Source organism: Miniopterus schreibersii (genome assembly GCF_964146895.1).
Source record: "Miniopterus schreibersii genome assembly, chromosome: 6".
In the NCBI taxonomy this organism is placed as follows: domain Eukaryota; kingdom Metazoa; phylum Chordata; class Mammalia; order Chiroptera; family Miniopteridae; genus Miniopterus; species Miniopterus schreibersii.
Window position 1 is genome coordinate 10849113 of NC_138107.1, and position 15816 is coordinate 10864928.

At 39.9% G+C, this 15816-nt stretch overlaps 1 protein-coding gene across 2 annotated transcripts in view; it reads right to left on the minus strand.

The window, feature by feature from the left end:
- The window catches only part of KIF6 (kinesin family member 6), a 335606-nt gene that overhangs the window by 246543 nt on the left and 73247 nt on the right, over nt 1-15816 (minus strand). For both annotated transcript variants that reach the window (XM_081140158.1, XM_081140157.1), the window contains exon 5: nt 13738-13847. In XM_081140158.1, the coding sequence (XP_080996284.1) occupies nt 13738-13847 (110 nt within the window). The remainder of the gene's footprint in view (nt 1-13737; nt 13848-15816) is intronic.

A 15816-nucleotide genomic window follows, 5' to 3' on the forward strand; every position in this document is an offset into this window, starting at 1 on the left:
CAAATGATATATAAAAAGAATTATACATCATGACCAATGGGAATTTATTTCAGGTATACAAAGCTAGTTCAACATTCAAAAATCAATTATATAATCCATCACATCTATATACTGAAAAAGAAAAATCATATGACCATATCAATAGATTCAGGAAAAGCATTTGACAAAATCTGACACCCATTCATGATAAAAGCTTTCAGTAAACTAGGAATAGAGAGGAACATTCTCAACTTCAAAAACACTAGTACAAAAACCTATAGCTAACATCACACCAACCAGTGAGAAACTCAAAGTATTCCCACTAAGATCAGATATAAGGCAAGGATGACCTCTCTCACCATTGCTTCTCAATATTGTACTGGAAGTCTTGACTGATGCAATAATGCAAAAAAGGAAATAAAAGCTATATGTATTGGAAGGAATAAATAAAACTGTCTTTGCTGACAGATGACATAATCATCTATACAGAAAATCTAAAAGAACTGGGAAAAAAAAAAAGCTACTGGAACTAGTAAGTGATTATAGCAACATTGTAGAATACAAGGTTAATATACAAAAGCCAATTACTTTCTTATATGCCAGCAATGACCAGCTGGAAACTGAAATTAAAAACAAAATGCCATTTACATTAGCACCTAACAAAATGAAACAATTAGGTATATGTCTAACAAAATGTGCACAAGATCTATATGAAGAAAACTACAAAACTCTGATGAAAGAAATCAAAGAGGAACTAAATAAGTGGAGAGAGAGTCCATGTTCATGGATAGGAAGACTCACTATTGTCCAGATGTCAGTTCTTCCCAACCTGATATGTAGATTCAATGCAATCCCAATCAAAATCCCAGTAAGTTATTTTGCGGACATTGCCAAAATAGGTCTAGAGTTTATATGGAGAGGCAAAAGATGAGGGACAGCAAATGAATATTGAAGGAGAACAAAACTGGAGGACTGACACTGCTGACTTTAAGACTTACATAGATCAATGGAACAGAATAGAGAGCCCAGAAACAGACCCACATAAATATGGTCAGCTGATCTTTCACAATGGATCACAGTGGAGCAAAGGCAATACAATGAAGCAAAGAGGGTCTCTTCAACAAATGGTGCTACAACAACTGGACATCCACATGCAAAGAGATGAATATAGACACAGACTCTACACTTTTCACAAACATGAACTCAGAATGGATCATAGAGCTAAATGTAAAATGTGAAACTATTAAAATCCTACAACATAACATAGAGAAAAACCTAGATGACCTTGGGTATGGTGATGCCTTTTTAGATACAACACTGAAGACACAATCCTTGAAAGAAATAATTGATAAGCTGGATTTCAGTAAAATTAAAAATTTCTGTTCTGCAAAAGATAGTGTCAGTAGAACTATGAGATAAGCCACAGACTAGGAGAAAACATTTGTAAAAGACACATCTGATAAAGAACTGTTATCCCAAATAAATAAAGAATTCTTAAAATTCAACAATATGAAAACAAACAACCCAGTTAAGAAATGAGGGAAAGGTCTGAACAGACACGTCACCAAAAAAGATATATAAACGGCAAATAAGCATATGAAGAGATGCTCCACATCACATGTCATCAGGGAAATGCAAGTTAAAACAACAATGAGATACCACTCCACACCTATGAATATGGCCAACATCCGGAGCATCGAGAATTTGAGAGCCAGCATCTGAAAGCATTTTTATGATCTCAAAAAACCTGCACGTGGCTGTTTACAGCAGCTTTATTCATCATTTAAAAGACTTGGAAGCACCCAAGATGTCCTTCAGTGGGTAAACGAATGAATAAACTTGGTACATCTGAACAACGAAATGTTATTCAACATTACAAAGAAGTGAGCTATTAAGCCACGAAAAAACACGGATATTACAACTGAAGGGAGCCGGACTGAAAAGGCTACATACTGTCTGAGTCTAACCACGTGACATTCTGGAAAAAGCAAAACTATGAAGCCAGTGGAGGGAAGGGGGAGGGATGACTAGCAGAGCACAGAGGATTTCTAGGGCAGTAAAAATACCCCGTATGATATTATCATGACGGACACATGTCATTACACATTTGTCCAAACCCATAGCATGTACACTCCAGAGTGACACTCGAGGTGACTCCGGACTTGGGGAGATTTTGAAATCTTAACGAAGGTTCATTTTAGGTAATGAATGTGTCATTCTGGCAAGTGGTGTTGATAAAGAGAAAGGCAGGTGGTTTTTGGGAAATCTCTGTACCTTCCAATAATTTTGTTGTGAACCTAAAACTACTCTAAAGTTGTCTGTATATGATTTACTCCCTGTCTGAAAGGGAGCAAAACTGAAACAAGCATGGGATCAAGTCATTTAATGTAATGTGTCCTGCAAGACTCTAGGATGTCTGGAGCCGATGTGGAAACATCTTCATACCTTCAAGAAGCTGCGGCTTCTGACTGTACTTTGCTTTCATTGCTGTGAAAACAGCCATCACCGAAAACACTCAAGACAGTACTGGGAGCTTTTGGCCACTGCCATGGAAATGCAAAACCAAAAACAGAATTACCTATGGCAGGTGAAGACAGCACAGCACTAGGTACAGTTGATGTGTAGGAAAACCAACATTTTTCTCAAAAATGGTTATATTTATTTATGTATTGGTTACTGCTACTTAATTATTTTATTATTTATGTATTGGTTAATGTTATTTAATTATTTCATTGAGATTTAGCATATATGTGAAACACTCATTCATTTCCCACAAAGACAATGATGCTAAGTCAATATATTTCCTTAAGGTAATTTTCTTAAACATATTTTGCAGACTTGTGGTAATATTATAAATGTATTTATGTTATTATACTAGCATTAATATAGAGCATATTAATGATACACATAATTAATGATCATATGTTTTCTTCTACCATTCAGGATACAGGTGCAGGAAAGGAAATGAGGCATCGACATAGATTTCCCACCTGAATAACCGTGTGGCTCAGCGCAGGCTGCCTACAAGGCATCTGTCCTCCCTTACGCCCTAACTATCGGGCTCTGATTTTGTTTAGGGAATCATTTTAAACTATTAGACTTCCCCAGGCTCCCCTGCAACTAGGGCTGGCCATGCAAGGTAATTCTGCCAACTCGTGCCTTTTCCCTTCCTCTTCTTTTTCCCTCTAGGAATGGGGATGGGACAGGGGAGGTAGGACACCCACTTTGCACAGGGACTAAAGCACCTGCTGAGAAAGGCTGAGCAGGATGATAGAAGCTCTGATGCATCTGGGGCTCCCGCACAGCCCTGGCGCCACCTCCAGAACCCTCACCGTGTTCGGGGGTGGGGGGCAGGCCAGCTGGTTACGCCGCTGTAAGTTGGGGTGCTGTTACACGCAGCTCTTGGTTAATTTACTAACACAAAGCGTTTGATACCACTGACTGAAAAGCCTTCCCTCTTCATTAAACAATACCATGGCACAGGATCTGATTCTGGTTTATCTGCCCTTTCTTCTTCATTGCATAGCTTTGAAGTGCTGTGACATGATTTCCTTATTGGAGATTTTACCTAATGTGACTATGTGGTGTCACAAGTCCTCCCTCATTTCTCTAGTTTTCAGACATTTCTTTGCTCTTTTGGTTGTGCATCCTTTCAGACAAACTCTGGAGTCATGTCGATGTTTTCTAAAGACTTTAAGGCTGCTCGTAATTTCACTGAACCTTGACATTAATGTTGGAAGAACTGACCTCTTCAAGGTATCCACACCTCTCATTCAGAACAAGATCAATAGCTTTGCATTTATCTTCAAATCTTTTACTTTTTTTTTTTTTACCAAAAAATATACCATTGTCTTCACAAAGCCCCTGAACGTTTCCTGAGTATTTTACTTTCTTTTGCTATTGTAAAATACACCTATTTTGCCATTGTCTCTTCTAACTGGGTTATTCCTAAGGCTCGCTTCTTAGGCTGAGTTAGATATGAACTGAAAGACGACAGGTGGTCAGCCAGCCGGGATAGCACCAGTCAGATCTCCGGTTTATGACAACCAACTTGCATTTTGTAAAATGTCTTCAACTATCCTAGATCTCAACCTGAAAACGCAAGGTCAATTATAACTGGCTAAATGACACATAGACTAACTGCTATGGAAGTTTCAAAGCAGGGAGATTAATATGCTACCTGTGACCCTGGTCACCTGGTCCAGGTGATCCCTCTCACCATCTGTGACCTTGCCTTAGCCACCTAGATCTCATTCTAAAGGCTCTTCCCCATGTGTCCTCTCTAGGCCGGCTCAGCACTGCCCCCACCTCGGCAGCACTGCCGGCTCTTGCTCAATCAGAGTTCTGGTCTTGGCATATGCCACTCAAGTTAGGAAACCACTGAAGGTCATGGGAGCAAAGGAAAGACACTGGTGCAAACAGACTGGACTGGGCTATGCATAAAAGTTATTGGTTGCTATGGGCTCTACTCATGAGACTACCGAGCTCTAAGTCATTTGCACGCCTTTTTTTGCATGTACATTCATTATTAGTTAGATGTTGAGAGCAGATGAGTTTTGCAGAAGTCTCTTGAGGGGATTCACATGCACACTATATTTTCTAACTAAATGATAAGTTAGTTAAAGATAGAATACAGTTTAAATTCTTTATAATGCCCCAAGAAGAGCTGAGATTCTTGCAATATAGTAAATGCTTGGTATATACGATGATGACTCTCCTGAAAGGCTATGATAATTTCTTTCTCTATAGGTTGAGCTATAATAGTTAGATGTGTTTCCAAACTCCATCTATTCTTTTGAAGGACACTATATGCCTAAATTACTCAAAGCTCTCTTAGGTAATCCTATGGTTCTCCTTTATTTACTCAAAATTTAGAACAGATTGCAAAAATTGATGTAGCATCAAAATAAAGCAAACCAACGCAAAATTTTAAAAGTGCATTTCACCTCTTATTCTCAGAAAAAGGAATTGTATGCATGTGTACAATATACAAAACACGAGGAAAATGGAATTGACTGAGGTGACAGTGTCTTTCCTGTCACAGATACGCTTTCATATTGCAGATGAATAAATGAAAACACTGCCGCTCTTTTTCCCCATTCTCCTACACATCACATATTAGGCAACTGTTGGTGAAAACTAACACCTGGGTTATGGACGGAATGTTTGTGTCCCCGCAAAATTCATAGGTTGAAGTTACTCCCCAGTGTGGTGGTATTTAGAGGCAGAACCTTTGAGAGGCGATTAGGTTTTGATAGGTTATGAGGGTGGGGCCCCTATGGTGGGATCAGTGTCCTTATAAAAAGGGAGAGACCACAGCTCTGCTTCTCTCACCCATGTGAGGATACAGCAAGAAGTCAGCTGTCCTGCAAGCCAGGGAAAGAGCTGTCCCCAAGGACCAAATCTGCCTGCACCTTCCCACCTCCGGCACTGTAAGAACTAAGGGTCTGCTGTTTAAGCCGCCCAGTCTATGTGGCATTTTTTATGGTAGCCAAGCTAACTAAGACAACCTCCTATCTAAGACATTTCTGATATTGAGAAAGATTTCTTTCAGTTGTCCATTCCGAGTGGGGGATGCCAGCCTCTGCCTTGTTAACTACTCTAGTAGAAGTGAGTTGTTTTCAGGCGGGACAGGCTCCGTGCTCCCTCTGCCATGGTCACTGGCAATGTTCCACTCCTAGGCATACATCTCCGGCCCATCCATGATGGATCACTGGCCACTGGTCACTTGTCCAGATCATCCTGCAAGACAGCACCCCAGCTTCTTAAAGAGGTTGCATCTCAGCTGTGTTAGTAGCTGACTCAATTGAAGAAAAGACTGAAGTTAGTTTTAACTCTGGGATCTATGCTCAAAGGCCTAGAAATCTCTTCAAATACTCAGTGGGGCCAGAAAAATAACACAAACATAAAGTGGAATGCTATTAACAGGCAGGAACAAGAACCAAAGGACACACGCTTCAGCTAGAGGCACTAACTTTGCAAATTTTAATCAGAAAATGTCTAGGCCAAACAAAGCAGCTGCGGGGCTGGTGCGAGCAGGGTCCGGAGCGTAAGTGAAGGCCTGGCCTTCACACAGCGTCCTGAGGCTGGCGGGAAGTGGGTGAGTGGGAACAGGAGGGAGGCAGGAAGGTGAATGGACTCCTGTCTCAGTGTCCATATTCTCTCTGAGCTAAGAATACAATCGGTTTCCAAGAAAACTGGGGCAGGTAGTACTTGATCAAAGAGCCAGAAATCTCATATAATTACCATGAAGACTGGGGGGAAAGGGCTGGACACATGAAGGCGTTGCTAGCAGGCTCGGGTCCCAGCTGAGGCTGGGGACCACATCAGGTGGAGTTTTTCTTCAGCCATCTCCAAACTCCCAGGTTGAAATTAGTGTCCTCCCTTGTTTTGCCCTTAGGGAGCCCAGAGCAGCTTATCACTTACTGTGTGAGATTGAAATGATCAGTTTATGAGTCTGTTCTACTACACTAGAGTCCTTGGAGGGCAGGAGCACTGCAGAGTGGCTGACACACAACAGAGAGCTGAAATGGACTCAAAGCTTCGGCTCACATGAGAGGCTCTAGAGGCCTGAAGAAGCCCAGAAAACCAGTCTGCTCAGAGCTCAGATGGACACCGGGGCACAGCACAGATCTCCCTGACAAATGCACCAGTGTTGCCAGCCCTGAAGTCTGATGGACTGAGTTTGATCCTGGTCTATATATGGCAGACAGGGACTCTTGGGGAAATATGACTTAACGGGAACCTGTGTAGTCATGTATAAACCATGGATTATGGCATCTACTTCTTTAAATGAGATGATGCATGTAAGGTCCCCAGCAAAGACTAGCATATCCAAATATATGCTGTCTACAAGAGACCCATCTCAGAACAAAAGACTCACACACGCTGAAAAAACACTCCTGGAGGACTTAAGGTAGAGATCAACAGCAATACGGTCATACTCGGGGACTTTAACACCCCACTGACTTCATTGGATAGATCTTACAGACAAAAAAATCAACAAGGAAACAGTGACTCTAAATGACACACTAGATCAGATGGATTTAATTGACATTTACAGAACATTTCACCCCAAAGCTGCAGAATAGGCATTCTCCTCAGGTGCACATGGGACAGTCTCAATGATAGACCACATGTTAGGACACAAAACAAGTCTCTACAAGTTCAAGAAGATTGAAATCATATCAAGCATCTCAGACATTTGCACCATGGAATACTAATCAGCTGTAAAACAAAGGCTCCCTTACCCTTTGGGACAGCATGGTGGGACCTGGACAGCATTATGCTAAACAAAATAAGCCAGGCAGGGAAAGACAAGTATCACATGATCTTACTCATATGTGGACTCTCATGAACAAAATAAACCAATGAACAAAATAGATCCAGAGTCATGGAAGCATGGAACGGACTGCCGAATCTCAGAGGGAAGGCAGGGGTGGGTGGGTGGGGAGAGATTAACATAAGAATTTATATGCATATATGCATAACCCATGGACACAGACAAGAGTGTGGTGAAGGCCTAGGGGGAGGGGACCAATGGGGGAAAAAGGGGGACATTTGTAATACTTTCAACAATAAAGATAAATTAAAACATAAATAAATAAATACCAGCATATGAAGGTGCCCATCTCCCTCTTTGAGAGGCTTTCCTGGTATCTTCTAAAAGAACTTTCCTGGGTGGATGAGGGAAGGGATTAAGAAAAACCATCTGCAATAGAATCACCCGGGAAACTTATTCGAGCATATTTCACATTTAAATTTTCCAAAGGTGAAGGCCAGGGATCTGCATTTTCCACAATCACTGCAGGAGAACCTTGTACATAGTTACATTTCAATTAACTGGGTTAGCAATTCTGCCTCTCCTTATTACTCCCTCCCACTGCCACTTAAATGGCCCTAACAACCTCCCACAGTGCTCTGGGGTCTCCCCGACTCTCATTTATTCCAGTCCTACACACTGCTGACTGATTTTTCTTCTTAAAAGCAGTTTCAGTTATGCTATGCCCTGGAATAAGTCTCTGAGGGCTACACCTGGCCTGTCAGATCTTGCATTCATCTTTCCAGGCCCGATGTTCTCGCCTGCTCCCTCACGGGGTTCCAGGCAAACAGGTCTGCTCACTGCCACAGAACAAGCCGTACACTTTTCAACATCCCTACCTTTGTCTACGCACGGGTGCCACACTCCACCCCCCCAGTCCCAGCCTCCCTCAAGGACTATTTATTTGTCATCTTCTCTAATGACCTGATGTGAGTTCCTTCTCCTGGAAGCGTGTCATCCTCTGTGCCTCCTAGGATGTCTCTCATGTCCCACCTTGGGCTGTCCTGTACTCGTTCCACCCACTCTCTGTGCCGGGAGAGCAAAGGCTGACAGTCAGCTCAGTGCCCAGGGCGGTGCGTGGAGCAGAGCTGGGTCTCAATAAACCTTTGCTGAGTACTGAGTGATTCCACACGACTAGGCCAAAGCACCAGGGCAGAGGCTGCTCATCAGTCCTTTCTGTAACTCCTGCGGCACTTTGCAGTGTTTCATAGCCATTAGGTATTAGAAACATGTTGATTTAAATTTAACATGTCAACTTTTTTCCCCTTTGATGACAAAGTATTTAAAAAACACTACAGAGTGAAGATTTCAATACTAGATTCTGAAGTTTACAGACTTTTTTTGTAACAATAACAACCCTGACCAACTTGGAACCTTAAATGGAATGCATGTCCCTATTTAGGAATACTAAAATTACACCGAAGGTGACTATTTTCCCTACAGTTGAGACTAACAGTTATACTGTTTTACTGCATGAGACACACTTAGATTCTTACTATAGCATATGATATAAAGAGCTTTCAAAAACAGAAGTTCTAAGTTCATTTAAATTACTAAATAAAGAATAGACTTAATACACATATGTGTTTATATACAAATATATGTCTCTATATAAATATATAGCAAATTACTTTTTAAAAATGGTATTTTATTTTTATTGTTGACATTATTACAGATGTCTCCCATTCCCCGCCTTAGCCCTACCTCCACTTAGAGCCCGCCCTCCCCTCCCCTGGCCCTCACCACATTGTTGTTGTGTCCATAGGCTATGCATATATGTCCTTAACTATTCTCTTCATCTCCTTTCATCATGTCTGTCCCACCCACCTCCTCTCTGACTTCTGTCAGTCTGTGCTATGTATTCATGTCTCTGGCTCTCTTTTGTTCATCAGTTTATTTTGTTCATTAGATTCCACATATAAGTGAGATCATATGATATTTGTCTTTCTCTGACTGGCTTTTTTCATTGAGCATAATCATCTCCAGTTCCCTCCATGCTGTCACAAAAGGTAAGAGATCCTTCCTTTTTACAGCCACTTAGTATTCCATGGTGTGAATGTCCCACAGCTTTTTTATACACTCATCTATTGATGGGCACTTGGGCTGTTTCCAGATCTTGGCTATTGTAAATTGCGCTGCTATGAATATAGGGTTGCACTTATTCTTTCTCATTGGTATTTTGGGATTCTTAGGATATATTTTCAGAAGTGGGATTGCTGGGTCAGAAGGAGTTCCATTTTTAATTTTTTGAGGAAACTCCATACTGTTTTGAATTCAGAAATGTAGCAGGATACAAAAGAAACATCCAGAAATTGATGGCATTTCTATATACCAATAATGAACGATCAGGAAGAGAAACTAAGAAAACAATCCCATTTGCTATTGCAACAAAAAAATAAGGATAAGGTAACTGGGAATAAATTTAACCAAGGAAGTAAAAGACCTGTACTTGGAAAACTATAGGACACTGAAGAAAGAAATTGAGGAAGAGACAAATAAATGGAAGCATATACCATGTTCATGGATTGGAAGAATTAATATCATTAAAATGTCCATACTACCTAAAGCAATCTATAGAATCAACACAATCCCTATTAAAATACCAATGGCGTATTTCACAGATCTAGAACAAATATTCCAAAAATTTATGTGGAACCAAAAAAGATGCCGAATAGCCTCAGCAATCTTAAGAAAGCAAAACAAAGTTGGAGGATCACAATACCAGCTATCACACTATACTACAAAGCCATTGTAATCAAAACAGCCTGGTACTGGCATAAGAACAGGCATATAGATCAATGAAACAGAACAGAGAGCCCATACCTCTATGGTCAATTAATATCTAACAGAGGAGCCAATTACTTGTAATTAAACTTTTTATTTTGTGACAATTATAGATTCACATACAGCTGTAAGATATAATAGAGTGATCCCATGTACCTGTATCCCAGTTTTTCCCAATGGAAACACCTTGAGAAATTATATTAAAAATATCACCACCAGGACAATGGCATTGATACAATCTATTGATCTATTCAGATGTTTTAGTTTTGCTTGTACTTGTGCGCGTGTCTGTGTTTGTATCACATGGGTAGTTTTGTATATCCACAGCCACAGTCAAGATCACCACAAGGATCCCTCACTGGCCTATAGAACCATTCCCACTGCCCTCCCTAATTCCTTCAACCATTAATCTGTTATCTATTTCTATAATTTTGCCATTTAAAAATATTACATAAATAAAACCATACAGCATATAACCTTTGGGGATTGGCTTTTTTCACTCAGCTATTTCCCTAGAGATTCACCCAAGTTGTTAAATGTATCAATAATTCATTCCTTTTTGTTATTGTTGTTTTATTATCTAAAGGTCCATAGTCTACATTAGAGTTTACTCTGTGTGTTGTAAATTCTCATACATACAGAGACAGATTAGGATTCCTGCGGGAGGAGGGGGGCTGGAAGAACTAGGTGAACTGTTTTATTTTTTTGTTTAAATAAGTTGAAAAATAACAACAAAAAACACAAGGCTTCTTAGAGAAAGGATGAGTCCACACCTGGGCAACAAAAAACGAAAACACAAGGTCGGTCTAGGACAATTTGTGCCAGAAAGCAAACAAATTTTCCAAGATTAATAGGAATGTGTGAAAAGGAAACAGAGGCTACCTTGAAGGGATTTCCACTGGCCAATTTTTTTTAATGGCTGATAGATTTGCTAAAAAAAAAATTCTATGGGTTTTGACAAGTTCATAATGTCATGTATCCACCATTGGTATCATATAGAATAGTTTCACTGCCCAACAAATCCTTGTGCTTCACCCATTCATCCCTCTACCCTACCCCTCCTCAGACACTGGCAGCCACTGACTTTCTGCCGTTATCTATACTTCTGACATAAGTTTTCAGCTCATTTGGTTAAATACCTAGGAGCATGATTGCTGGATCATTTGGTAAGAATGTTTAGTCTGTAAGAAATTAGAAAAATGTCTTCCAAAGTGGCTGTAGCATTTTGCATTCCCACCAGCAATGAATGAGAGTTCCTGTTCTGTTTTTGCCAGCATTTGGTGTTGACAGTTTTTTGTTTTTTTTTAATGTTTTCATTTTAGCCATTTTAATAGGTGTGATGTGGTATTCTGTTGTTTTGATTAACAATTCCCTAATGACAGATGATGTTGGGCATCTTTTCATATGCTTATTTGGTGAGGAGTCTATTCAGATCTTTTTCTCATTTCTTAATTGGGTTGTTTGTTTTCTCATTGTTGAGTTTTAGGGGTTCTTTGTATATTTTGGATACAACTCTTTCATTAGACATGTGTTTGGTAAATATTTTTTCTGTCTGGGGCATGTCTTTTCATTCTCTTAGCAGTGTCTTTTGCAATGCATAAGTTTTTAATTTTGATAAAATTCAACTTATCTATTTTTTTCTTTCACATATCATGCTTTTGGTATTGTATCTAAAAACTCATTGCTAAATGACTATAGCAACATTTGCAAAAAGCGATGGACATTAGTCTGGCGCTCTGACATCGTATATAGGAAGTCCATCACCACCCAATCAAGTTTTCTAATGGAAATCTCCTTTTTAGGTCCATGACTCCTTATTTCTCTATACCCCATGGTAAAATCTTGAGGCTCTTTTGGCTGTTCTGGCATGAAAGTGAGAGTTCTAGTTTTTAATCTTTGCTCTACCATTAACCAATTAGTTTTGAAACCCTGGGCAAGTCATACCTCTTAGTGCTTTCTTTTCTCAACCAGTAAAATGAGGAGCACACCAACTTACTATGATTCACCTTCTTTCCAAGCACAATCAAATCCAAAGTGCTGGATATAATGAATTTATTTTATTTCTTATTTATTTATTGTTGCATATCTCTCAGATTTACATCTCCTCCTTCATGGTCATTACAGCCAAGCCCTTCATTTCTGTATTATTGCTAAGCAGGCTTTATGATCTTCGGTGTAGATGTGACTTGTTAAAAGCAATTTTAATTGAGATTTAGCCTAGAGGTATATAGGCCCAACTGGAGCTGGAAAACTAATTAAGACACCTGTAAGAATGAAGAGCAATCTCTCACCAAAGCCTGCTGTTTGAGTCCCTCAGAAGCCAGCTTCAGCTGGTCCCTCAGCTTTTACTTCACATGACTCCTCAGCACCTGGCCTTTCCAGTCACGCCTCCTGTCGTTAATGTTGTTCCCATGAGATTTTACCTTTTTGGATGGTGTTCAGAGTGTTTGGCACCTTCCCGCCCACAACAATGAAACCAACCAGGGAACTAGGCAGGTAGGACTTCAGCAAGAGCTTGTCCCAGTGTGTAAAGCCACTCTTTCTGGTCTCCATTGCAGTTAGCAAATACTGGATGACAGAATTGTTTTGTAACATAGTAGATTTATTTTAGTAGTGATAGGAAACTTTTACCTTTTCGTAAACATAATTCCAATAGTTTCTTTAAGGCGAATGTCTTCCACAAAGTCAGTAATTTTTCTTCTCTCTTAACTCTGTTTTTTTTTTTTCTTTCTCTTAATTCTTAGACAAATATTTAGAGTAGCAACAATCATCCCTTTTTCTAACTTCCTCTAATGAATACAGTAAGCATAAAAGAGATGATATGTAAAAACAATCAATGAACATTAAAGGAAGAATACGTATAAAGGTGGTGCAAAGAGTATAACTTATTTTCTTTATTATTCTTATTTCCTTTACAAATTAAATACCTGGTTGTTGATCTTTTTGGTAGAGGATTAATATACATAAAATTTAATTGCTTTAGAATATTTAATAAGAAGAACATTAAAATGTGTTTTCTTGGTTCTGGCATCTTCTCATATATGAAGATGTCTGGATAAAGTATATGCATTGTTGCCAATTAACATATGTCTAATTCAGGCAGATATTCAAACAAGCAGTGAGTAATGTTATAGAAATGCTGGCAGGGCAACTTGCTCCAGGATTAGATAAGCTCTGAACACTCTATTTATAGTTCGGTCACGAAACGATCAGGGCCGATTGTGACCAAATGATTGTCACTGTTGGTCTTAATAACAGTCGAGAAGGATTTGGGGAAACTTAAAGTTTTATTTTCTTTCAGATTCTCTCATTGCTGCAGGAACCCTAATTTGAATACCTCCTTCAGGGAAAGGCCACAATTAGAGGCGTGGAGGGTTTCATGTGGCGGGAGGAAAGTAGCACTGTCCCGCCCCATCAGTCCGGGGCGCTCACTGCTCCTTGGGGCAGCTCCGAGAGGCTTTCCCAAGGAGTGAGCTCTAAGCAGGTTCAGTTCCTGTCACTATGAAAAGGTATCCATTATATTACAAAAAGATTCTGTTATCCAGAGCTTGTTAATTACAATTGCGACCAGAAACATGCAAAGTTTCAGAGAAAACAATTGAAGGAAACATCTGAAAGCAATTTCCCCTGTTCTTTGTTGTTCTGCTACTCACGGCAAATCTTCCAAACTGGAGGCTTCATGTCTTGGATCCAATAGATCATAACCGCATTCATTGTAGATTTCCAAATAAGAAATGTGCGTTGTATATATTTTGCTGCTGTCCTGATTGGGAAAGGGAGAGACGTCATTTAATGGCCTGAAATAACGACTCGGCTGAGAGGAAGATGAGCACATTTATCACTGTGATTACCCCACAGTTTCCCCTTTTCTCTCACACTTTGTATGGTTTACATTTTCGATTCATGACACTTTCAAGTTGCCAGCTACCATATGCATGGAGCTTTTTTTTTAATGGCCAATACCCATGGTTATAAGCAACCTCAGTCGGTTACTCTGTATGGGCTCCACGGTCCACGTAACAAGTCAGTCTACACTTACGGTGAGCTGCCTGGGTAGCGGAACCGTGTAAGACCATTTTTTACTTTCCAGACCGAAATAAAAGGTTACCAAGAAAAAATAAACTTGTATTCTGTGAATAGTCTATTCATAAAAGAACACAGACTGTTACTTTGGTTTAAAAACTTCAGTAGCAAAAGTGTTTCCATCTTTAATCACAAATCTTTTTTAACTTTTCTAATATTCATATTTTCTAGTGACATAAATAGATAATAGACAATAATTAGATAATGTAAAGTAAATTCCAGGGGACAGAAATAGTTAAGTCAATCAAGTAATCATAAGGGTGGACATTACTAGTTCACCGCCTGTACCTTATCTGGTTAAGTTTTCTGGCCCAAGTGGCAAATCAGGGGTACTCTGCTATTGATTAGAGAGAGGTGATTTCTATGCGTCACTGCTGAAATGCAATGACATAGGTACCAATGGAATTAGGATAAAAAGTCAAGGGGACTGGCTCTACGGTTCTGGTCTTGGTTCTGCCAACAGACAGAAAGAACCCACTCCCACTGCAGCGGAATAAAACGGAATTTTTTCAGCTCTTGAGAAAATTCCAAGTTCAGTTTTTAATATAAAATATCAAATAATATCACCTTCTTGTTGTTCCTCCCAAAATATTATGCAGATATCCTGTTTCTCATAAGGGGAGAATACACTGTGCCTTGTGCCAGAGGGTCAGCAGGTTGTCAGAGTGACTGTTCACAGGGGTTTACTTAAGACAAGCCTCCTGGTCAACTCTCATCCGCATCCAAGACAATCCATTTAACAGATGTTGCTCAAGGAGAGAGAGGAGCAGGCCGCAGAGATGGGGAGAGAGCAGTGGCCTGTAGCCCTGCAGCTGGAACCTAGTTCTACTAGCTGCGAGCCCTACTATGTCAGGCCTCAGTTTCCATATCCATCAAAGCAAGGAAGCTGGATAATGACTCCCTACATCGTCTTCAGATTAAAATTAATATAATTCTCTGGTCCTGAAATAGCTCAAACCATTCGAACAAAGATACCACTATTTCACTAAAACAAAATAATACATGAAAAATTAAGGCAACTCTCAGCCAGCACACGAATGTAGTAAAATGCCCAAGCCACAGCTGAAATTTCACATTCTGCTGTTCTGGGAAGGTGACAGCATGGGCTGAATCTCCATGGAACAAATTTCTCCCACCTAAATGCTAGAAATCCCACCAATGTGGGGTCTCTGGCTGCTCATCCTGCAAATGATCCATCGGCGACACTAGCACCCTAGCCTGGAGAAGGCACAGTCCAACATAATTCTCTGGGTTGAAGTTTGGCTTAGTGCAGGTATCAGAGACTATAAATACCAGACAGACTCTGTGTAGCCTTTAGTCTAAGGCAGTGTTTCCTAAAACATTCCATGAAGTACTCTTGGAAAAACTGATCCACGGTCAACACATATAGGGTGGGGCAAAAGTGTAGGTTTATAGTCGTGAGTACACAAAACAGAGTTTATTCTTGTATTATCACTTACTAATTATTGTATTATTTTCCATACGGACAATAGTAAAACTGCTTTTGCCCCACCCTGTACATGCTGTTCCTCTCTGGAAGATTCTCAGAGAAGATTAAAGGCCACGGCAACATCCCGAGATCCTGTTAAAACAACACATTTCTAAAACTTACCTGAATGTATCTGAAATATTTCACGGATTATGGTTTA